At 41.8% G+C, this 24,132-nt stretch overlaps 1 protein-coding gene across 2 annotated transcripts in view; it reads right to left on the bottom strand.

The window, feature by feature from the left end:
- LOC108717222 (chloride intracellular channel protein 5) overlaps positions 1-24,132 on the bottom strand; it is an 83,673-nt gene that overhangs the window by 36,629 nt on the left and 22,912 nt on the right. Inside the window, exons 1-3 of one of the 2 annotated variants that reach the window (XM_018264078.2) lie at positions 22,003-22,317; positions 3,486-3,595; positions 974-1,099 (exon numbers count right to left, since the gene is read on the bottom strand). In XM_018264078.2, coding sequence (XP_018119567.1) covers positions 974-1,099; positions 3,486-3,595; positions 22,003-22,065 — 299 coding nt within the window. In that variant the 5' untranslated portion in view covers positions 22,066-22,317. Of the gene's footprint in view, positions 1-973; positions 1,100-3,485; positions 3,596-22,002; positions 22,318-24,132 lie in introns of those variants that run through there. The other variant, XM_018264077.2, reaches the window with a different exon arrangement.

The raw sequence follows: 24,132 nt of genomic DNA, 5'->3' as shown, positions 1-24,132 counted from the left end.
ATTACTACATGGCAGCACAGAAACCAGTGCAATTAGCATCAGAATTTAAAGGGATCCTGTCATCAGAAAACATGTTTTTTTCAAAACGCATCAGTTAATAGTGCTACTCCAGCAGAATTCTGCAATGAAATCCATTTCTCAAAAGAGTAAACAGATTTTTTTATATTCAATTTTGAAATATGACATTGGGCTAGACATTTTGTCAATTTCCCAGCTGCGCCCAGTCATGTGACTTGAGCCTGCACTTTAGGAGAGAAATGCTTTCTGGCAGGCTGCTGTTTTTCCTTCTCAATGTAACTGAATGTGTCTCAGCGGGACCTGGATTTTACTATTGAGTGTTGTTCTTAGATCTACCAGGCAGCTGTTGTTCTTTTGTTTGGCTGCTGGGGGGAAAAGGGAGGGGGTGATATCACTCCAACTTGCAGTACAGCAGTAAAGAGTGATTGAAGTTTATCAGAGCACAAGTCACATGACTTGGGGCAGCTGGGAAATTGACAAAATGTCTAGCCCCATGTCAGATTTCAAAATTGAATATAAAAAAATCTGTTTGCTCTTTTGAGAAATGGATTTCAGTGCAGAATTCTGCTGGAGCAGCACTATTAACTGATTCATTTTGAAAAAAATGTTTTTTCCCATGACAGTATCCCTTTGAAAATCAGCCCTGTAGCATCAGCTTATATTACAGACAAACCTCATTTTCTGCTGGATAATTAGTGACGAGCCCTAAGTTTAGATTCTCAACAGCTGCTCAGAGCCCACTGAGCATGTGCGTGTCACAGACACTTTCCAAGATGGTGACCCCCTGTGACAAGTTTGAAGTCCTGGATCATTGCTGCTATTGACAAGCTGAAACTTAAGCCTCGTGCAATAAGTTCACTATATAAAATACTCAATTTTTAGCCACATTCATGTTAAGGGTTTAGTTCTCCTTTAAGGCTGCGGCATTTGAGTGGCATAGGAATAACGTGCCTACCTTGGTGGTGCCAATGATTCCTCCAGAAATTCTTCTATCTTGTTCACATCTGTCTTTACTTCCCCGTTGAAGGTCAGGAAAGGTGGGTGAGTCCCGGGTGCCAAGTTATGGAGGTCGGCCGGTTTCCTATACAGAAAAGCACGTGAAGTTGAAAATTCAGCTCTTAAAAATACAAATGATGCAGCCTTGGTGTTGGTGCCCATTACAATTAAAGGGGACCTGTCACCCTAAGAAATCATTCCAAATTCTTTATCATGTTAGCTGAGCAAAATAAACTTTACCTACATTATATGTAGTATTTAAATTTTGTTTCCTTTATTCTTAGAATTACATTATCACAGCAAGTGGCAGGAGCCATTTTGTGGACACTGTTAAGATATATTTTCAAACAGGTGACCTGTAAATACTGTAGCTGACTAGTCGCTATGGGTTTCTGCTCCTGGGCAAACTTTGTGCCTTTTATTACAGAGGGCTATTCGTTTGTTATTTTGTGGCCTTGTGGGAATAAATATCTCTTGCACAGAAAACCTTCACGGTAATATTTACTACTCACAGAGCAGGGGGCAAAATCCTGCGCTGAACCATTTTCTAAGACCTGCAGCCTGCAAACCGCATTGCAAATATTTGCCCACTCGGACCCGCAACTGCCTTATCCACAACCCGACCCACGACCTGACGACCACCATCAAACAGGAAGTGACGGTGCTGCAAACCGGAAGTGACGTCATCAAAAGTGGACAGGACAGAAACAAGTTATGTAAAATTTTAAAAGGAGTAAAATATAGACAATATTACATGAAAGAAGAAATTTAGATGAGACCCGACCGCCGACCAGTGACCCGCAGACCCGCATCTATACCCGCACCTGGAAATCCTCCCCTCATTCCACAGGATGCTGGTACCTGCTGCAGGACTCTACTTCAGGGGCCCCTACACCGTACCCAGGCCCCCCAGCTGAATCCCCCCAGGGCATCAGCCACCTCAACAAGGTTCTAGGAGTAGAGCGAGTCTGAGTCAACGTGACCCACCGTGTTTTTTCCCAGTTGGACCCTGGACACACAGCATTATGTTTTTTTGTACTTTGCACACTATCCCACTATCTGTGCCAAAATGGAGAATTTTGTGTCCCTTATCGAACTATCACTGGCATCTGAGGTATCTGTGAATGAGTCCTCAAGCATTTTGGATAATAGTTCCCTTGCATTTACACAATCTCTCCTTAGAGGCTTCCCGAGAACCACGTAAGAGTAAATTTAAATTTTATAAGTCATATAGAGTATTAGTAAAAAGGAACTATGTGGCCTAATAATCCAGTAGATTTCCTTCTGTCAAATCCTCTTCTTATATGTAGGGATGAACCGAATCCAGGATTCGGTTCAGGATTCGGCCAGGATTCAGCCTTTTTCAGCAGGATTCGGATTCGGGTGAATCCTTCTGCCCGGCCGAATCCGAATCCTAATTTGCATATGCAAATTAGGGGCGGGGAGGGAAATCACATGACTTTTTGTCACAAAACAAGGAAGTAAAGAATGTTTTCCCCTTCCCACCGCATATGCAAATTAGGATTCGGATTCGGTTTGGTATTCGGCCGAATATTTTGCGATGGATTAGTGGATCTAAAATAGTGGATTCGGTGCATCCCTACTTATATATTGTGTTTGAGAGCACAGGCAGCACAGAGGGTGGTTTCATTGAGCTGAATTTTGTAGTCCAAATCTTCCTTTGCACAAGGATAAAATAGTGAGGCTGATGTATTTCCCACTCTCCAGATGAGGGGAGAGCAAAGTCTCTATGCTCTGTGGGTGGCAATCTAGTTTATGTGGTTGGAATTTACATAAACTGACAGTTTATTAACTGTATAACTAAGCTCTGCCAATATATGAAGGAACTAATGGGTCACGAAAATGTCAGATTTCCTTTTTTCGGCTATAATATTTTTATTTTATATGATATGAACTAAGTAGGAAAACATTCACTTGTAATGTAAGTATGTGTTATACAAGAGGGGTTGTTCCTTCTGCTACTTTGCCTGGTCTTCAGCTGATTATGCCCCTCGTTAAGAACAGCCCCTTGACTGTTAGACCCCACCCCCGCTGACTAATCATATGGGGATATTATCACACTACACAAAGGCTTTTGCAAGAGATAAGGAAGGTTGTAGTTAGAAGAAAGAAAACTACTATGTTTCTTGCAAAGCAGCCCATGTCTCAGCTCCCTGAAGTTACTTACCAGTCTACAAGATCAAATAAATGCTTCTAGAGTTGTTGGCATTACCCCAGAAAATGTATTGTCTCCAAGACCATGTACCACTCATCAAGACCCCATACCTGAACCCCAAGACAAATTACCAGCCCCCAACACCACATAATAAAGATTAAGACAACCCCCAATACCATGTTCCCATTCCCAAGACCATGTATCTTACCCAACATCAACTGCCAATTCCAAGACCAGCTGTCAGTCACCAAGACCATATCCCAGAGCCAAGGTCAGTTTCTTACATGATACATACCTTTTCAGGTCTACTGTGGTAACATTGAAGACAACTCCTTTCAGCCAGAGGATCATAAACAGGCGTTGGGAGAAGGGGCAGTTGCCTATGCTCTCTCCATCGCTCCCAGCCTGAAAGAAATCAGAAGCAATAGTCAGGACGTTGCCCAATGTGCCCAGCTAAATAGGTACGACTGGATTTAGCTGCCAATTCAAGACAGATTTTGTAAAAAGAAAGACAGTTTCAGGAATCAAATTTAAATGGGATCATGGAGGCTCAATCTAAAACAAGTGTGAGGACCCATTGTTTGGGCCCAACTCAATTTCTCTATGAGAAAAACTATGACCATGGGGCATAAGTATAATGTGGCTATAAATTGTGCAAGGAAGTGCCTAAGAGGAGAGGGAGTGGCAGTGTAAGTGCAAAGAGGGTGTCGTCAAGGGGTAAAAACACTGCATTGTGGATAAAATATATGGTGACTTGCACCCAAAACTGCTCTTTGAGTCCTGCTGTTTCTATATTGAAATTGGAGAATTGAGGCAGGGATCCAGCTACATATTACTAGTGTCCATCAGCAGTAGAACATAGTGCTATGTTTGTTTATACGATTTGATCAATTTGCCGCTCACTGTTGGACTGGCACATTCCCATGGTACGGGGCTTCCAGCGTCACACAGAATAGAGCCACTGAAAGTTAAACCTGCCCTGAAACACAAGCTGGGACTGAATAATTCATTGAAATTCCATTAGTAGGGCTTGCACAAGGCACCCAAGGCAATGCTGTGCCAGTTACTACAGATTTTGTACAGCGACGTGGTGGGTACAGATGTGATGTGATGCCCACAGTGGTGTAACTAGAGAGGAATCAGACCAGTGTTGGACAGGAACACCAGGGGCCCACCCAAAAACCTCAGACCAGGGGCCCATTTTCAGTACTGTTATTCTTCTTCTCCTCATTCAACCTCTATTCTTCTAGTCTCTTTTCTTTACATACTATAATCTATTATTCCATCTATTTAGCCTCTTTGTTCTTATATACAGTAAATAGGGAATGGTTATTAAACAGGCCAAATGTTTAGCAGCATGAGGGGCCACTGATACCTGGGCCCACTGAGAGTTTTCATGGTGTCCCAGTGGGCCAGTCCAACACTGAATCAGACCATGCAGTCGTAGGGGGGCCTGGGGAACAGTGGGGCCCGGACTGATGGGCCTGCTTCCTCTATAGCCAACAAGACACCCCCCTTCCCCAGCAGCTCTCTTACCTGCGGCAGGGTATCGGAGTACAAGAGGGCATGGAGTGGAGAAGTGGGTGGAGTCAGGGTGGGGATTGGGCGGAGTTGGGGCAGGGAGTGGGCTGGGGCAGGAAGTGGACGAGAGGATGGGGATCGGAGTCCACTGGGCCCCTATGAAGATTGTTTTACAGGGGGGCCCGACACACTCTAGTTACGCCACAGGATGCACAAAAAGAAATACATAACTTATTACATTTTCTAGGCAGAGATTTCCCAATTCGATGGGTGAAGGTATAATAATCCAGATGGCAGGCAATCTACAAGAGTCATGAGGCTGCTGCATAAGCCCACAAGTACAGCAGCTCCATTGCACACAAGATTTGGGTGCCTGAACATGTCCCCAGGGTCGGACTGGGCTGGCAGGACACCGGGAAAAAACCTGGTGGGCCCCACCCATGGGACCCATTCTTCTGCCTGGAGAGTTGAAGAGGTTAATGGTCCGGGTGCAAATGTTGGTGTGCGTGGGGTAGATATCGGGAATAGGGTCTGGGAGCTTGCGGCACAGGCCCTGGAAGTCACACCCCATGGTGGGCCTCGGATGCCCCATTCTGACACTGCATGTCCCCTTTATACACTACATGCGCTCTCCCTGTATATGTACCAATCCCACCCCAGAGATTGAGCAAGAACAATACAGAGGCCACTGTTTCATTAGAACCTATAGGTGCCTTTGCATTCCTTAAGGGGGATGTAAATCCGAAAATAAAAAACTTGGCCTAATTAAATAAAATATAAATTCTGAGCAACTTTCCAATCTACATTCATTACACATTGTGAGTGTATATGTAAATGTAATTGCTATAGAAATCAATGCCTGTGTGTCCATTACTCTACTCTGAAACAATGTTGCAGTTTTCATTCAGCAAATAGAGGTCTGTTACTCGGCTGCTTCTGTTACATTGTTTCACCGGTCAGACTCACCAGGACAGGAGGGGGAAAAAGGGACACGCACATAGAGCTTTCTAAAGCAATTACATTTACCTATAACTTTAAAACTATTGACAATGTGTAATGAATGTATATTGGGAAGTTGCTTAAAATGACATATTCTTCTATGAAGCCACAATTTATTGTGTGGGCTTTAGGTCCCTTTAACAAATGTAGTATGGCAGTTCCTACTGGTATGGAGTATTGTCAATCTAAATACAATATACTGACAATGCACGACCACATGAAAATTTACAGTAAAATTAAGTGAAAATGAGCCATACCTTAAAACAGGGAATACATTTTCCTTTTAAAGGGGAAGTATCACCAGTTCCCAGACATTTTTGTCCAGTAAGAGTACTTGTAACTAATAGGGTGTAGTGCTTGTAACTGATCTCGTTGATGGTAAAAGTAATGCATCGACAGTACTGTAATTATGCGTCATTTGCAATGCCTGCTCTTAAAGGGATACTAACACTATTTTGACATTTATGCATTGGCAACCATAGGTTCTAATATATTGGGAGTGGCACCATACTTCCAGGACTACAGGTCCCTAATCTTCCAGGGCAAGTGAGCTTGCTGTCTGCCCACCTTCCTAAAGTGCCCCTTAAAGGGACAGGATAGGATTTTCAGGCTGCTGCAGCTGATTGATGCATACAGTGCACTGCACATTGGGATGCCTTTCCTAGTACCTGCTAAGCATTATGGGTATGTTCTGGAAGGACCAATAACTCCTGCTAAAACCCATGTGTACACAATAGGCTGTCAGTAGATGGACGCAAGACTATAATTTCTAGCCCAGATATCCAATCTCATGTGTTTGAATTAAGCCTTCCATTCAGCCAGGGAGCACAGAATGAAAGTGGTAACATAATATGCTGCCGAACAGACAAAGAAGAATTAGAATCCAGAATATACACAGGGTACAATGGAAGTCATGTGCCACTGGCTTTGCACCACGGGGCTTTTTGTCTGTTGACAATCCACTATAGTCAATGTACAGGTACAGTATAAAATAATGCATTATCAGTGCAGGGCGGATTGTTCTATATGATATACCCATTACTCACACAGGAATATCTGTTACCATGTTCATGTTTATGTTCATGTTTATATCCAATTAAATGTGATTAATTATAACATTAAGAGAGTTGTTTACTAAAATCTGAATTTATCTAAGTTTTTTAAATAATAAAACACAACTAAACTCTAATACCTGTTTTGACCTTATTTATTATTAAAAAAGCTAGATTTAGTCGGTTCGGTTTTTTAACAAATTTTTTGGCGATTTTTCCCGAAAAGCCAGAATTTTGGGGATTTTCGGGCTAATTCCAGCGCAGACCACAGAAACTTTAAAATAGTATAGGGACCTCTGCCATTGACTTATACATATCTGAGAAGGCGGATTTTCAGATTCAGGATTTTTGCTGCATTCGACTTTAAGAAATCTTGAAAAAATCGAGTTTTAAAAAAAAACTGAAAAAATTTTAGATTTGCCCCAAAAAAGCCAGACCGAAGTTTAGTAAATGTGGCCTCTGTTTTTATTTCATTCATGTTTATCAAATATACAGTAGGTGTCTTTATGACACCTCCTTAATATGCAATGAGTCAACATAGTGCAGAACATTTGACCCAAGCCCTTAAGGGCAGAGACACATGCAAAGATTCAGGGAGATTTAGTCGCCCAACGGGATGGCACTCGGAATGATTCGTTTTCCGAAGTTGCCTCGCGAGGAAACTTTGGGCGTCTTCGGAAAACGAAGCACTCCGAGTGCCATCCAGCTGGAGATTTAGATTCTAGGCGGACTTTTAGGGGAGATTAGCCACCCAAAGAAGAGGCGATATGTCGCCAGGCGACTAAATCTCCCCAAATCTTCGCCTAAGTGCTGAATATTAGTAGTAAATCTCTTATCTGTCGCTCTTGTGGCCTTACTGGTACTGGTCCTCTCACCAAATCCCCACCTGATCCTCCCCCCCATATAATGCCCATACCCCTTTGATGTGGCTCCACCCCCTCACAGCCCTAACCTTGACCCATATGTCATGGCACAGTCACTTTTCCCTGCCAGTATTGTTCCTAACCAAAAAAGGCAGCCGTATTGTCACAAAAAAACAACCTAAATGTAAACATGAATTTCTAACAAAGTAAACAGCAGACCCAGAGGCTGCAGGGAGACAAAGACTAGTGAGGGTTAATCGTGGGCTCCTACAGATATTCCGTTTATGTATATGTTTGCAAAACATAGAGATGCCAGCTTCACTGGATCTCACCCCCGGTAATTTTTGACTGTGCCCCTGATCTCACCAGATCACACCCATTCTGCCAAGACCACACCCATTCTGCTCAGACCACACCCATTCTGCAGCAGCGTTCCTAGAGGGGGGCGGGCCCTGGTGCGTGACGCACAGCCGGGCCCTGCCCCCCTCCGTACGGCGCGCTGACAGGGTGATTTCAGTGGCGTACTGCGCCGCTGGGGGGCCCTGAGGGGGTGCGGGCCCTGGCCCGCTCGCACCCCCTGCTCCCCCAGTAGTACACCTATTCTGCTTAGACCACACCCATTCTGCTCAGACCACACCCATTCTGCCAAGACCACACCTATTCTGCTTAGACCACACCCATTATGCTCAGACCACACCCATTCTGTTCAGACCACATGCTGTTTCACACAGACTATATCTTGTTCTGCCCAAACCAGACCATCATCTCGCCCCAACCAGGGGTATTAAAACGGGTGACTCCCATTAACATCCTCCTGAAGTCTTGAAAGATAAAGAGAATGACCCAAAAAATATTTTGCTGTAGGAACCTCCCCTATTTTTGTGTCCCCCATTATTACGCCCGAGGCCAGTGTCTCTGCTGCCTACCTCTACTGATGACCCTGCCTGATGTAAACAACAGTAAATTTGAGAAAACTAGTATAAATATCAATAAATAGTAAACAATATGGTTTGTGGCGGTGAACTACTCCTTTCTGATTTCTGATGCATCTCTGTAGGAAAGTTCTACTTTCAAGATGAATAAAAAGATTACAGCAGAAATTAATAAATCCTGTTTTATCTACTGTATTTTTAAAGTTAGATATTAGGCAAACGCCATGCCCATTGGCAGTCATCTGATGGTAGCCGGCTTTCAAGTGCATGTAGGTGTAGGGCAAGGCCAGCCAAGTGGTGCCCTTGGGTAAGGGAAGAGGGGAGGTTTCAGGGGCATCCGCCCAAGTCATAACGCTCTCTAACATCAGAGTGCCAAATATGAGACATTGATATTAAATATAAATAACACATCTGGCCTGTTTCCCAGTCATGAGATCCTGGCTCGGCACAAGCATAGACATCTGAGCTTCTCATCCTCTTTATGGGCCCACAAGGCAAACAGACACTTTTCATTTTCATTAAAGATTTGTGTCAAATTGTCCAAATTACCCTCTGGGCTCTCCAGTGATTGGCTGAGATAGTTTGATGACCATTTTGAGTGAAAACTTCCAAATCTTTTTTTGCATTCAAAACATCTACTGCACCATCTGATGCTGAGCGAGGTCTCTCTATGAATTTGTTATCTCTGGTGATTAGAGGAGCAACAATACCGAGATAATTACAATGGGTAGATAGGAGGTAGAACAGTTCAACCCATGCACGCGCCAGCACTCCTAGAATAAAGTCCCTCATCTGCTGGAGATGCAATTGTAACTCATTTTTGGGCTATACTGGCCAACAGAGCATGGGTTACTTTAACATTTAAGGCAGGGCCTAGCAAAGTAGAAGAAATGAAGGTGCGGTGCAGTACAACTACAACTCCCACAGGCTACTGTGCTTTGACCAATAAATAAATGGGCAACAGGAGGTTCTTGCAATCAAGCAGAACAATCTTTTGGCAGAGACAAATGATTCACAGGTTACTTACATCAGTACAGAGGCATTTGCAGAATATATAGGAACACAGCTCAAACAGTATATCCGAGGTAGATGCAGGTGCATTCCCCGAGGATGTAGTCAAGGCAGTACAGCACCTCCAGGCAGAAATACCTCACACGTGGTCTGGATCTCACCCAGTTGAGGGGTCAGGGAGGAGAACCTAAAGCCTGACACCCTATCCACTGTCCCTTCACTGTAGGAAAACGTACAGCCTGGGAAGCTCGTCCCTGCTACACCTCCTTGATGGAGCACAAAGCTGCTCTTTCTCTCTTCCCTCACCGTCTCAATCTCCCAGAGAGTCTATAACAATTATATTCCTGCCACTCACTAGCCTCATTCACTGGGTCCCTGATCCCTGACTTCCACACTAGAGGTTCAGGTCCCTCTAGGGCTAACACTTTACTGGGCCTTGTTGTACCCAGGCTCCCTGGACACATACAGCTGGATCAGCAACCAAAAGCCAAAGAGGAAGATACACCCCTTCTCACTCACTATACCAAAGTGTGACAGGAAGTGGTCACAGTGCCTCCTGGCCAATAACTGTGATATGTAAATTACAACTAGCTACATAGGCATCTGCCAAGCAACTACTAGAGAGATCAGGAAGTATAGGGATTTAAAGCCATAGGGGCACATTAACCCCTTACACAATCTTAAATTACAGTCTCCTTTTTCACTACATTTATGTGGCTTTGAGTGCCCATCAACTTTTTGTTTCCTCATGGCCAGTTACACCCCATTCAGCCAAAAACATACTCCAAGCCCACTTACACCAAGTTGTACTTTTCAGGTCCACGATTCTGGACTGTCGCACACAAAACTGGAACCACTGGGAGGTCTCTTTGGTAGGGACATGTTTCTCACCCCTTGGATGTTGCTCCCAGTGGCCTCAAAGCCGATGCTTAGTTTTGAATTCCTGGTTTAGAGGAAAGTTTTGGTTGCATAAAAACCAGATGTACTGCCAAACAGAGTCTCCTGTAGGTCCACATAGGAGCTACCAAATGGCAAATCACATTTTATATTGCACCACCCAGGAATATTTTTCACAACTCTAAGCAAGATGTAGAAGTGCTAAAGGGGCCTAAAGCAAGAGGCATCAGTAAGGAGAAGCCTGAATCCAAAGGTAGACTGAACATCGTAGTGGATGACAAAGAAAGGGACCAAAATGGTAAAGGCTTTAGTAAGTGTGAATCTAGTTTTGTCATAAAACACACTGGGAGTGTGAGACAGTGAGAAGATGATTGGTTCCTCATAGCAGGGATAGTGTAGGCAGGGTAAGAAGTTTCCAGGCAAAACAGCAGGGACCCAAGTGAAATTCAAACCAGGGGAGTTTTGTAGCCACCAGCATCATTGAATTCAGTGGTTCACTGGGACTGGACAATCTTATAAACCTCCATTTTTATATCTTATCTGAGAAGTTTATTTTTTTGTTAAATAAACTACTTTTTATTTGCATCAAGTATTGGAGTGAAGTCCAGGTTGTGCCAGCCTACTATTAAATATCAATGTGCAACATGACTTCCCAAGGTCTGGAGCTTGCGCACCTGGACCCCCTGCCATTATTGGTAAGTTAACCTTGCTATCTACAATAATCAATACTGGATATTAACCTCCCCCAGTTTTTCCCCCCTCTTCTGAAACTAGTCTATTGGAAACCCTTGGGCCAACTGGAAGAACTGACCTCACGGGCCCCTGACCTGACACACATACCCACACCAACCTCTGACCAGACCCAGGGCAGAGGCCTCTGATAGGCCAGTCCAATCCTGCTGCTATAAGAATCCTGTAATTCTCTAGTATACAAAGTGAAATGCCTGTGTTTCCTTTATTTTGTTAAAATAAATCTGTTCCTATTGAAAAACCACAGATTTGATCTGGATCTAGAAGATCCCAATTCACAAAGATGTTGTCCAAAGAGTATGCAGCATAAATGGAACTGTAGAAATATGCAATTTAGCTGCAAGGAGCAATGAGATGCCACCCAGCCATAAATCCACATGTCACACAGACTGATATATCTTCCTTCTATCCACTGCATTCACTGTGCCTTATCTGCCCCTAACGTCTGCACCCAGTCTTATCAGCTGCACTCCCTCCCTAGTAACTTCATCTCTAAAAACATAAACACAGATAATTGCACAGTAAAATCTCCTGCTACAAGGAGAGAAATGTAACTCTCGGCCCTTACCAATATCAGCTGAGAAATCTACTATCAACTACTGTCTGATGTACAACAGCATCAACATCAAAATAATAAGGGATAATGTATCCCCTACTGTAAATGTTAAAGATATTAGAAGTCACTGAGGGGTTGTTCTGTGACCATATAAAGACACAAGGCTGCAGGCTGAGTTATACAGGGAACTCTGAGTATCACTCATGTATTATAAGGGATAATGTACCCCCTACTGTAAATGATAAGGATATTAGAAGTCACTGGGGGGTTGTTCTGTGACCATATAAAGGCACAAGGCTGCAGGCTGAGTTATACAGGGAACTCCGAGTATCACTCTTGTATTATAATGGATAATGTACCCCCTACTGTAAATGATAAGGATATTAGAAGTCACTGAGGGGTTGTTCTGTGACCATATAAAGGCACAAGGCTACAGGCTGAGTTATACAGGGAACTCTGAGTATCACTCATGTATTATAAGGGATAATGTACCCCCTACTGTAAATGATAAGGATATTAGAAGTCACTGAGGGGTTGTTCTGTGACCATATAAAGGCACAAGGCTGCAGGCTGAGTTATACAGGGAACTCTGAGTATCACTCATGTATTATAAGGGATAATGTACCCCCTACTGTAAATGATAAGGATATTAGAAGTCACTGAGGGGTTCTGTGACCATATAAAGGCACAAGGCTGCAGGCTGAGTTATACAGGGAACTCTGAGTATCACTCATGTATTATAAGGGATAATGTACCCCCTACTGTAAATGATAAGGATATTAGAAGTCACTGAGGGGTTGTTCTGTGACCAAATAAAGGCACAAGGCTGCAGGCTGAGTTATACAGGGAACTCTGAGTATAACTCATGTATTATAAGGGATAATGTACCTCCTACTGTAAATTATAAGGATATTAGAAGTCACTGAGGGGTTGTTCTGTGACCATATAAAGGCACAAGGCTGCAGACTGAGTTATACAGGGAACTCTGAGTATCACTCATGTATTATAATGGATAATGTACCCCCTACTGTAAATGATAAGGATATTAGAAGTCACTGAGCGGTTGTTCTGTGACCAAATAAAGGCACAAGGCTGCAGGCTGAGTTATACAGGGAACTCTGAGTATAACTCATGTATTATAAGGGATAATGTACCCCCTACTGTAAATGATAAGGATATTAGAAGTCACTGAGGGGTTCTGTGACCATATAAAGGCACAAGGCTGAGTTATACAGGGAACTCCGAGTATCATTTAGGTATTATAAGGGATAATGTACCCCCCTACTGTAAATGATAAGGATATTAGAAGTCACTGAGGGGTTGTTCTGTGACCATATAAAGGCACAAGGCTGCAGGCTGAGTTATACAGGGAACTCTGAGTATCACTCATGTATTATAAGGGATAATGTACCCCCTACTGTAAATGATAAGGATATTAGAAGTCACTGAGGGGTTCTGTGACCATATAAAGGCACAAGGCTGCAGGCTGAGTTATACAGGGAACTCTGAGTATCACTCATGTATTATAAGGGATAATGTACCCCCTACTGTAAATGATAAGGATATTAGAAGTCACTGAGGGGTTGTTCTGTGACCAAATAAAGGCACAAGGCTGCAGGCTGAGTTATACAGGGAACTCTGAGTATAACTCATGTATTATAAGGGATAATGTACCTCCTACTGTAAATTATAAGGATATTAGAAGTCACTGAGGGGTTGTTCTGTGACCATATAAAGGCACAAGGCTGCAGACTGAGTTATACAGGGAACTCTGAGTATCACTCATGTATTATAATGGATAATGTACCCCCTACTGTAAATGATAAGGATATTAGAAGTCACTGAGCGGTTGTTCTGTGACCAAATAAAGGCACAAGGCTGCAGGCTGAGTTATACAGGGAACTCTGAGTATAACTCATGTATTATAAGGGATAATGTACCCCCTACTGTAAATGATAAGGATATTAGAAGTCACTGAGGGGTTCTGTGACCATATAAAGGCACAAGGCTGAGTTATACAGGGAACTCCGAGTATCATTTAGGTATTATAAGGGATAATGTACCCCCCTACTGTAAATGATAAGGATATTAGAAGTCACTGAGGGGTTGTTCTGTGACCATATAAAGGCACAAGGCTGCAGGCTGAGTTATGCAGGGAACTCTGAGTATCACTCATGTATTATAAGGGATAATGTACCCCCTACTGTAAATGATAAGGATATTAGAAGTCACTGAGGGGTTGTTCTGTGACCATATAAAGGCACAAGGCTGCAGGCAGGGCTATACAAGCCAGGGAACATTGTTCAACAAGAGGCATAGAGATACAAAGGAGATGTTACCTATTCATAAAAGGCTTATGTTCTATTTATTCTCCTTAAAATAACTTTGTATTACTGCATATATTCTTAGCAATGGGAGTTGCCATTATATTTGTTTTGTTTTTTTGCCTACAATAATCCAAATGATTTGCTTAATCAGTAGGATTCACTGATGTCAAGGAAGAAAGACTCCGCTTGGGATGAGCAGCACCCACTCAGAAATGCAAAACAAATATTGAGAGAGAGGAGTGGGAATCTTAGGGCTATGGTGCGTGGGGTGTTTTGTCCCTAGGGTTGCCACCTGCCCGGTAAAAATTATGGTTTATCCCAATGTTATTAATAGGGAAAAATTATAAATATATAGGAAGGCCGGTATTTTTTTCTAGAAAAGGTGGCAACCCTGTTTGTCCCCCAATGGTATCCGGCAAAAGACAGCAGATTTTTGAGTATTAGAGTAACTATAGGGGAAAGCAGACCCCACAACCCTGCGGGTGGGGGGTTTATATATTGATAGTATTGTTGTGAGGGAGGAGCCCACTGGTATGAGTGGCTCTGAGCACTATGTGAATTTTTATAACAATTGTGCTTTCCCTTAATACAAACCACAGTATATCAGAAGAACTTTAACAGTAAGAAAAAAAATATAATATGTATATTGCCCACTTAAAGGGCTACTGTAATCTAAACAGTATTGGGATTAGTACAGAAAATGAATATGCTAGCCTAGAATAAGGGCACGGAGTGTTGGCTCCGCTACTCTCAGCCTGCTTTTGTTTTTGCAGCCGAAAAGTAGCAGATTCGCTCCATACCCTACTGTCTTGATCTGCACTGAAAAGTACAGCCTAGATGTGGACAGCCAAGCAAATAGAAAATACATATTATATGTATAAAATCATTAATGTATACTGTTCCTTTAATGGAATTTAGCGCATGACTGAACGGAACAGGACAGGGATTGGGTATATCGTTAGCCGGAGGAGTAAATTGATTCTATTGTAGTTCCCCGCTCAATAAGTATCATGTTTAGTTCCAATATTTTACAAGCGGATATTATAACACTGACTCCCATGAATAATGAAAATGTTACTAAATTTAATTCACTGTCGTTGCTTCTGTTTTAAGCAGCAAATCTGCAGTCCGTGGGTCTCTCTTGACCCTGCTGACCACAGCCGATGTTTTCATAGACTATTTTGGGAGTAATTTTGCCATATGACACCTGTGACATTTTAGTGCTATAAGCCTGGCAGGGTGAAGATGTGTTAGTCCTTCAGCACCTTCAGTTTTCTCTCCCTGCCATTCCCTGCACTTTGGTTTTCCCCATATAACTCAATTACCACTTAAACTCACCTTTGAGATAACTTTTAGTATGATGCAGAGAGTGATATTCTGAGACAATTTGCAATTGACTTTCATTTTTTATTATTTGTGTTTTTTGAGTTATTTAGCTTTTTATTCGGCAGCTCTCCAGTTTGAAATTTCAGCTATCTAGTTGCTAGGGTCCTAATTAGCCTAGCAACCATGCATTGATTTGAATAAGAGACTGGAATATGAATAGGAGAGGTCTGAATAGAAAGATGAGTGATAAAGTAGCAATAACAATAATATGTTTTTTTTTAGATGACCCCCATTGGAAAGCTGGAAACAGTCAGTAGAAGATCAAATGAAAAAGGTTGGCACAAACTGGATCACTCTCCACGATGTAGTTAAAAATTTATTTATTTAGAACAACATCCCAAATGCCTTACGCGTTTCGTGCCTTATGGGCAATGCATTGGGTAAGTTAAACCCTCAAAAAATTTACAATTTGGAGCTTGAAGCACTACACAAATTATTTATGTATATAGTCAGTAGAAGAAGTCAAATAATTTAAAAACTATCAATAATAATTAATGAAGACCAATTTGGAAAATGAATTCTGGCCATTCTAGAACATACTAAAGGTTAACGTAAAGGTGAATTACCAATTTAAGCACCCAATGTCCAACCTGCCCTAATGACGTCAGAGACGGCAGCGGGGATATTGAGCCACATCAAGTCATTAGGTGGAACCACAAAGTACCCAGCTCAATCTTATCTGCACCCAACCAGAACCCCAACATGGATGAATACATCTCAGCATGAAACTGGTCAACTAGCAGGTTTGGGCCTGCCCAAATGGCAGAACTACCGGGGGTGCGACTGCACCAGGGCCCACACCCTCTCAGAGCCACCGGCGGTTCGCACGAAAAGATCTGCCTCGATGGTGGTGGGGGGTCCCAGCTGCATGGTCTGCACCCTGGCACAGGTAGTTATGTTACTGGCCCTTTAGGACTTATCAGCAATGAAAAAAGGTACTCATGCAACTCAAAGTAAAAAAAATGTAATTTATATTAATTATATCAAATTAAAATACATTCGTTCTCCACAAAAAGCCTAACGCGTTTCATGCTTACCGAGCAGTCATAGGCAACCCTAAAAAAATTTATATTACTTTTTTTCAATTACGATTTATGTTACCATTAGAACTTGTAACTTTTTTTTTTTTGAAAACATTGGGTATGAAGATCGATTTTATAAACATGAATTAAGTGGGATCTCTATACTTTCCTACTGCTCAGAAATTAAAGGGGTTGTTCACCTCCAAACACTTTTTTTCAGTTCAGTTAGTTTCTAGACAGTTTAACAGGAATAATGACTTTTTCCAATCACTTTCTGTTTTGTATGTGTGACCGTTTTTGTTATTGAAGTGTAAAGTGTCATTTTACACCTTCTAAAGCAGCTCTGAGAGGGGGGTCGCCGACCCTGTAAACTGTTTTAATTGATACATTTTTTATCTTTGTCCCTGCTGAGCAGAATCCCTGAATTTCATTAGAATTGATACAATAGTTGCTAATATTTCTCAGAGACGGCTGAGAAATGTATCAACTAATTGTACCAACTAAATGTAGCAAATTGTAACAGTTCAGAATCTGTTCCTGGATCACTGAGCTGCCACTCTAAAACAGCAGAGACAGGAACATAAAACTTTAAACTTAAATTCTGGGGAAACGGTAAAAGATAAAAGATGGGAAGTAAGGACAAGGCCAGACGCGCTGTGTTTGCGGTGTTTTTACGTTGCGTTTTTAAAAAAGAACAGCCAGGCGTAAATACGCATAAACCGCTCTACCACTGAAACGAATGGAAAACGCACTATGGCAATTCACACAGGGCAAGCTGAAATTAGCGTTTTTTAGCAGAAACGCCAATATGTCAAGAAACTACCAAATCAATAGATCTGCACGTTTGAAAATACACTTTACGTAAATACGCAGCGTATTTTAAATATGGCGTCCAAATTCAATGAGAACAATGAGAAGTGCATGTTGGGAAAAGAATCCTACGTGCTTAAAAAAAACTCATGAAAAGCGCATGTTGACGGTCGCATGTAGTTTCAGTAGCGTATTTACGCCTGGCTGTTCTTTATTAAAAACGCGGCAAAAATGCCACGTCTGGACTTGCCCTAATTGTAAAAAGTCTGATGGGAAGTAATTGTAAAAACAATCTGAAAACAACTGAACGGAAAAAAGTGCTTAGAAAGCGAATGACCCCTTTAGGTGTAACAATACATACAGTGATTTGGTAAAGGCTGGCTGTGCATTCTGGGAGATGTAGTTTACCTACGGATGGCTGCCTGGTGGAGTCGCTCGTGTAGCACTACTGGTGCCCCCTGTCCTGCCCCATATACTGAGAAACAGATTAATGTGCAGAGTCAGGTATGAAGTGACATTCCAGCTTCTCCTTATCCAGAATTCCCCATGCCAGTGAGGTGGGTGTAACTGTGAATTCTGCAAGGGAAGGGCCCCACAGCATTGCTTCTGCATTAGGCTATTGACCTCTTGTGATACCAGTTTATAGGCTCATGCACCCCCTTAAAACAGGACATATATTAGATCCACACCCCGCCCAGGCTTTTAGCAAAACATCTCAATGCGAGAGACTAAATGGAATTCCAAGCTGCCATGCTGTATGCATCTAAGTAAGCTGCCAACTAACAGCCAATGATGAACTTTTCCTATGCCCCTACTAATAGTGATGGGCGAATTTGCGCCGTTTCGCTTCGGCGAAAAATTTGACGTTTTTTCGACGCCGGCGCCCGTTTTTGACGCCGGCGCCCGTTTTTGACGCCGTCGTCCGTTTTTTTCAGAAAAAAGTTTTGGACGCCGGCGAATTTTTTCCACGAATTTTCACGGGCGTTTTGCAAATTTATTCGCTGGCCGCGAATCACGCAAATTTGCAGCGAATTCGCGCCTGGCCTGGCGAATAAATTCGCCCATCACTACCTACTAACTATATGGAGCTTTATGGAACAAATGTAAACAGTTAACAAAAATGAGAAAAACAAACAAACTAAAACGAGATTCTCTGCCCAAATATATTGAAGGCATTTTGATCACTGCGGACAGTCACAACGTCTGAAACTGTCAAACATTTAATAACATTTTATACATATACTGTATATATACATGTATGGGACCTGTTATGTAGAATGCTTGGGAGGGGATCGGTAACTTGGATCTCCATACTTTGAGTCTACTAAAAAATTATTTAAATATTAAATGAACCCAATAGGCTAGTTTTGCTTCCAATAAGGATTAATTATATCTTAGTTGGGATCAAGTACAAGATACTGTTTTATTATTACACAGAAAAAGGAAATCATTTTTTAAAAATGTGAATTATTTAATAAAAATGAAGTCTATGAGAGAGGGCCATCCTTTAATTTGGAGCATTCTGGATAACGGGTTTCCAGATACAGTATATATATATATAATACACAAAAGCCATGAATGTCCTATAAATCATATCCTTATAATCGGAGCTTAGAGATGTCATTTCTGTCACATGACTCACTAAAACCTGTGTATTATAATAAATAAAGTACCCCCTGTTGCAAAATATGCGAATATGAGAACTCACCATCATGTACTTAATGTTTATAGTTTATATCCTCAAATGTTCTCCTTTGTACAGTCCTGTCCTGTACAAAGGAGAACATTTGAGGATATAAACTATAAACATTAAGTGCATGATAAACGCTTATCAGTAAATGCTCTCAACTCAGTAATTGTTTCCAAGCTATGATTATTATACATTGTTGCAAATGTGATCGAATAGAGATAATCCTATTGGGACTTGTTGCTACGTTGTTTCTTAATACAAATGTATTATTGGATATATTATTGTATTTAGTTATCTTCCCTATTGTTGTTTGACCAATGAAAGTGCATTTACCCCTCACCCACGTCTTTGTGATGTCACCAACAACAGTTTTCCGCCACTGGGGGTATAAAGGGTTGCGCATTGTTTGTATTTGCACTTTGAGAAAGGCTTGAGTGTTTGCCGAAACGTTAGTCGATTTTTTCTAATAAACACCTATATTTTCATCGATAAGACCTGTGAGTGCAAGCTTTTTTCCTGTTCTATATCCCTACTTTGGCTTTAGCACCCAGGCATCTGTGACTACTACACGAGTTGTGCTGGCTTCCAGACTCTTTCTATATATATATATATATATATATATATATATATATATATATATATAATACACAGAAGCCGTGAATATCGTGTAAATTATATCCTTATGAATGGTGAGTAGTGATGTCATCAGGTATAAACGGTGAGTAGTGATGTAATTTCTGTCACATGACTCACTAAAATGTGTGTATTATAATTAATTGTAAATTAGTTGTAAAATATGAGGATATAATAAGTTACCTCGGAGTTCCTTCGGCCTCGTGTTTTTATATGGTCATGAAACTCCTCGGTAACTTATAATATCCTTATATTTTACAAGAGGGGGTACTTTATTCACTGTATATATTTATATATATAGTGTGAATAAAGTACCCCCTCTTGTAAAATATAAGGATATTATAAGTTACTGAGGAGTTTCACGACCATATGAAAACACGAGGCCAAAGGGTACGTTTTTATTATAATATTTATTATAATACACCAATTTCAGTGAGTCAGGTAACAGAAATGACATCAGAACTCACCATTTATAAGGATATAATTTACAAGAGATTCATGGCTTTTCTGTTATATATTTATATATATATATTACACTATGAGATAGAGGACCAAAGTTCAGGTACATAGGGCCCCAGGCAGGCATATTTATATATATACATATTTATGTTATAGGGTGTGACCAGAATCAAAACATCCAGATTCAGTTCCCTGGAAGCTGATGTCTCGGGTATATAAGGGGCGTGTGATCTGCGGCCCAACAGCTGCCACTGAAATACAAATAAACTGATGGCTGCATTTGGCCACTTGAATTTAATTATATTTGAGACCAAAAGGGCACCAGGTATGACATACTGTATTAACCACTATTACCCTTTATTTATAAAGGAACAAATGCTTCTACATCACTCACATTTGTTCCTGCTCCAGTGGAACTTACCGGCTAAGGTTCCTAAAACTATATTCAATATTATCAGGAGCCAATGAAGCCAGCTGTGTGTTTTTGGAGTGAGGAAGGAAACATATACAGACGCAGAACAAATACATAATATTCTTGCCTAAAGTGCCCTGCCTGGAATCAAACCTAGGACACCAGAAATGAAAAGCAGCAATGCTACCCGGTGTACCATATACGCCTTCAGCTTCCATTGCTCCTCTGCTGGATTATCTAAAGGGAGGAATGCTGGGAGCTGTAGTTTTGCAACAACAGGAGATGGCTTTCTATCACCTCGAGGCACAGTAAAGGGAAGGAAACACATAGAATTGTCCTAGACTTACAAACAGCAAAACAACACTCACTCTGCATAGGGAAAAAGTATATAAAGAATATAGGGGGCAAATGCCCCTGTTCCCCATATGGGCAGCCTGCCTTGCACAGGATAATTGCCCCAAATCTGCACTTCAAAACTCCATAATGAGAAGTGAGTGACCCGTATAGTCATGCAATATAAATAGTCTCCAACACTTTACACCTACCAGCCATGAGGGCTGATGTAGTTGTTGATGTTTTATAAATAGAATAGATGTTCCTTGTACAGTACAAGAACTTTCCTTCTGCGTATCTGTATCCCTGCACGTGGGTGGGACCTGTCATATCGCTTGCCTCCGTAGAGGCATTTTCGTCGTTTTCTATCAAACAGCAGCTTTAGTAGTCATCAATATATCTCATTATTCTATATACAGTATTTATGCCCGGGGTGACTGGCAGTACAGTTATATGGAGATCCAAATTGCGGAAAGATCCCTTATCCTGAAAACCCCAGATCCTGAGCATTCTGGATAACAGGTCCCATAACTGTACTGTTATATCCTTGTAATTAGTAGGATAAAAACACACAGTTTAGGTTATTTTCCCCCCCAATCCTATTGGGGTTATTTAATGTTTAAATAATTTTTTTTAATAGACTTAAAGCATCGAGATCCAAATTACGGAAAGATCCCTTATCCTGAAAACCCCAGATCCTGAGCATTCTGGATAACAGGTCCCATAGCTGTACTGTTTTATTCTTGTAATTAGTAGGATAAAAAACACACAGTTTAGGTTATTTTTCCCCCAATCCTATTGGGGTTATTTAATGTTTAAATTATTTTTTTTAGTAGACTTAAAGCATCGAAATCCAAATTACGGAAAAAAAAAACCCAGGTCCCCAGCATTCTGTATAACGGGTCCCATAGCTGTACTGTGATATCATTGTAAGGAGAAGGATAAGAAACACAGTTTAGGCTATTGTCCCCCTTTTAATTGGAATTAACCCCTTCATTCGCAGGCTCTAGAGATGTGTAACAGGATAAAGTAAGGGATAGAGTTCAGACAAACGTTTATATGGCAGTTGCACTTTTTGATTCAGACTACACATCCCTCTATGCCCTCCTCCTAAACCAACCTCTGGCCAGAGCTGGAGTGCCGGCTGGTGCCCACCTACCTTAACGAAAAGTTCTATGTCCGGATCCTTTTCCTCCCCATTGGTGGGAGCAGAGTCTGTCATTGTTTTTTTATACTGAGGAATATTCTCTGCTTTGCGGTTAATCCCAAAGTGCCTGGTGCAGTTGATCAGCCTCACAAAGTGCCCGGCTGGCACATGGGGCACCCTAAGGAACAGTCCCTGGGGTTCAGGTAGCACCCTTCATCCCACGGGGAGAGCAGGCAGGTGTCAGGACATTCCCTTGTGCTTGTTCCACACTCCCAGAGACAGCAGAGTCGTCCCTTGTGCTGGATCCTTATGTCACATAAACTGACAGCCAGAAATAGCCCTGGCAGCCAGCATTAAAGGCAGGGGGGCGGGATTAAATTACAGGGGTTGGGCCAATGACAGCTCACTCCTGCCTGGGTGACAGAAGTCCCCTCGTATGAATGTTTGGCTTCCACTCAACTCTTACAGGGCACTGCTGCTGCATTCACGGGGTTCTCCACCCAAAAACAGTTTTTAGCCTAACGAAAGAAAATATCATTCTAAGCAACTTTCCAATACACGTCCATTAGGTTAGTTCTAAATTGCAACTGAGGGGAGTGTGTGCTTGTCCCTTGCTGTTCTCTGGTTCTGACTCTCGAAGTAGCAAAAGTCAATTCTCTGTCAGGTCTGTGAAGTCAGCTGGTTTGGGCTTCATTGTTTCAAGAGTCAGAACCAGCAGTGCAGAGAATATAGACGCAGCCAGACAGAGGCTGATTTCAATAACAAATATAAGAACAAATGACATTAATGATCCTTGTCCGTGCAGGTTTAAGATCAGAAACTAAATATATCCCCGGGAAAGTCCACAAAATTTACAGCTAAAATGGGCATGATTTTCATATCTGAAACTGCTCTGGGGATTCCCAACACCTGCAAATCTCCCACCCCCATGCCCTTGCCTATGTCATCAGTAAAAGCCTAAATTATATATCATGGGGGTTTAATAGAAAAAGTTATTCATTAAAGGACAGGTTAAGGTCCAGTAAAACCTATTAGCTAGTCTTATGTATTTATATAAGACTATATACAAGTGCAAACATATTCTGCAGCGCTATACAGTTAATGGGAGTATGCACTGAACATGCAGATTTACATACAAAAACAACCAATAACCAATATAAGAGGTAAAGAGGGCCCTGTGCAAGTGAACTTGCAATCTAGCTGAATGAGTCTTACAGGGTAGGGCTCCTGTGTTGTTTTTATTGGGGTGCTATAGTGGGGGATCCTGTATCACACTGAGTGAGCTTGCAATCTATCTGAATGAGTCTTACAGGGAAGGTCTCCTGTGTTGTGTTTTCATTGGGGTGCTATAGTGGGGGGTCCTGTATCACACTGAGTGAGCTTGCAATCTATCTGAATGAGTCTTACAGAGAAGGTGTCCGATAGGGGTGCTATAGTGGGGGATCCTGTATCACACTGAGTGAGTTTGCAATCTATCTGAGTCTTACAGGGTAGGCCTCCTGTGTTGCGTTTTCATTGGGGTGCTATAGTGGGGGATCCTGTATCAGACTGAGCAGTAATGCTTTCAGGTCACCTTCAATAGCTGCCCCCAATCTTCTGGGTTCCAGGGGCACAGTCTTCCTATCTGAGCCCTGAGCAGAGTTGCCAGTTGTGGGTAGCGCAATACTCATATTATACTATGCCCTGGAAACACAGGAGGGAGAGTGTGATGCCAGACAAGTTGTGTTTTATATATGGCTGTTAAATATCAGCTGCATATTGATACCCTATGCCACGATGTCCTATGAAAACACAGTTGTAACAGTAAGTCTCCTATAGTTTCATCATGGGCGTTCCCCATCAAATGTCACCTTAAACTGGCCCTAGGGAGACCAGCCCCATAGACTGGGTACCAATTCTTAAAAAGTATGAAAAATTACACTATAATTATTTTACCACCCAATAAACTGTTAGCTCTTTGGCCAAGAATCTAATTCCTGTTCACCCTTTTAGTGTGTTATAGAATGGCTAATTCTAAGCAACTTTTCAATTGGCCTTCATTTATTGTTTTTAATTGTTTTTTTTAATTGTTTGCCTTCTTCTACTTCTGACTTTCCAGCTTTCAAATAGGGGTCGCTGACCCCATCTTAAAAAAACAAATGC

This window comes from Xenopus laevis, chromosome 5L, assembly GCF_017654675.1.
Source record: "Xenopus laevis strain J_2021 chromosome 5L, Xenopus_laevis_v10.1, whole genome shotgun sequence".
In the NCBI taxonomy this organism is placed as follows: Eukaryota; Metazoa; Chordata; class Amphibia; order Anura; family Pipidae; genus Xenopus; species Xenopus laevis.
The sequence above is the reverse complement of the archived record's forward strand: the minus strand, read 5'-3'. Positions and strand labels throughout refer to the sequence as shown.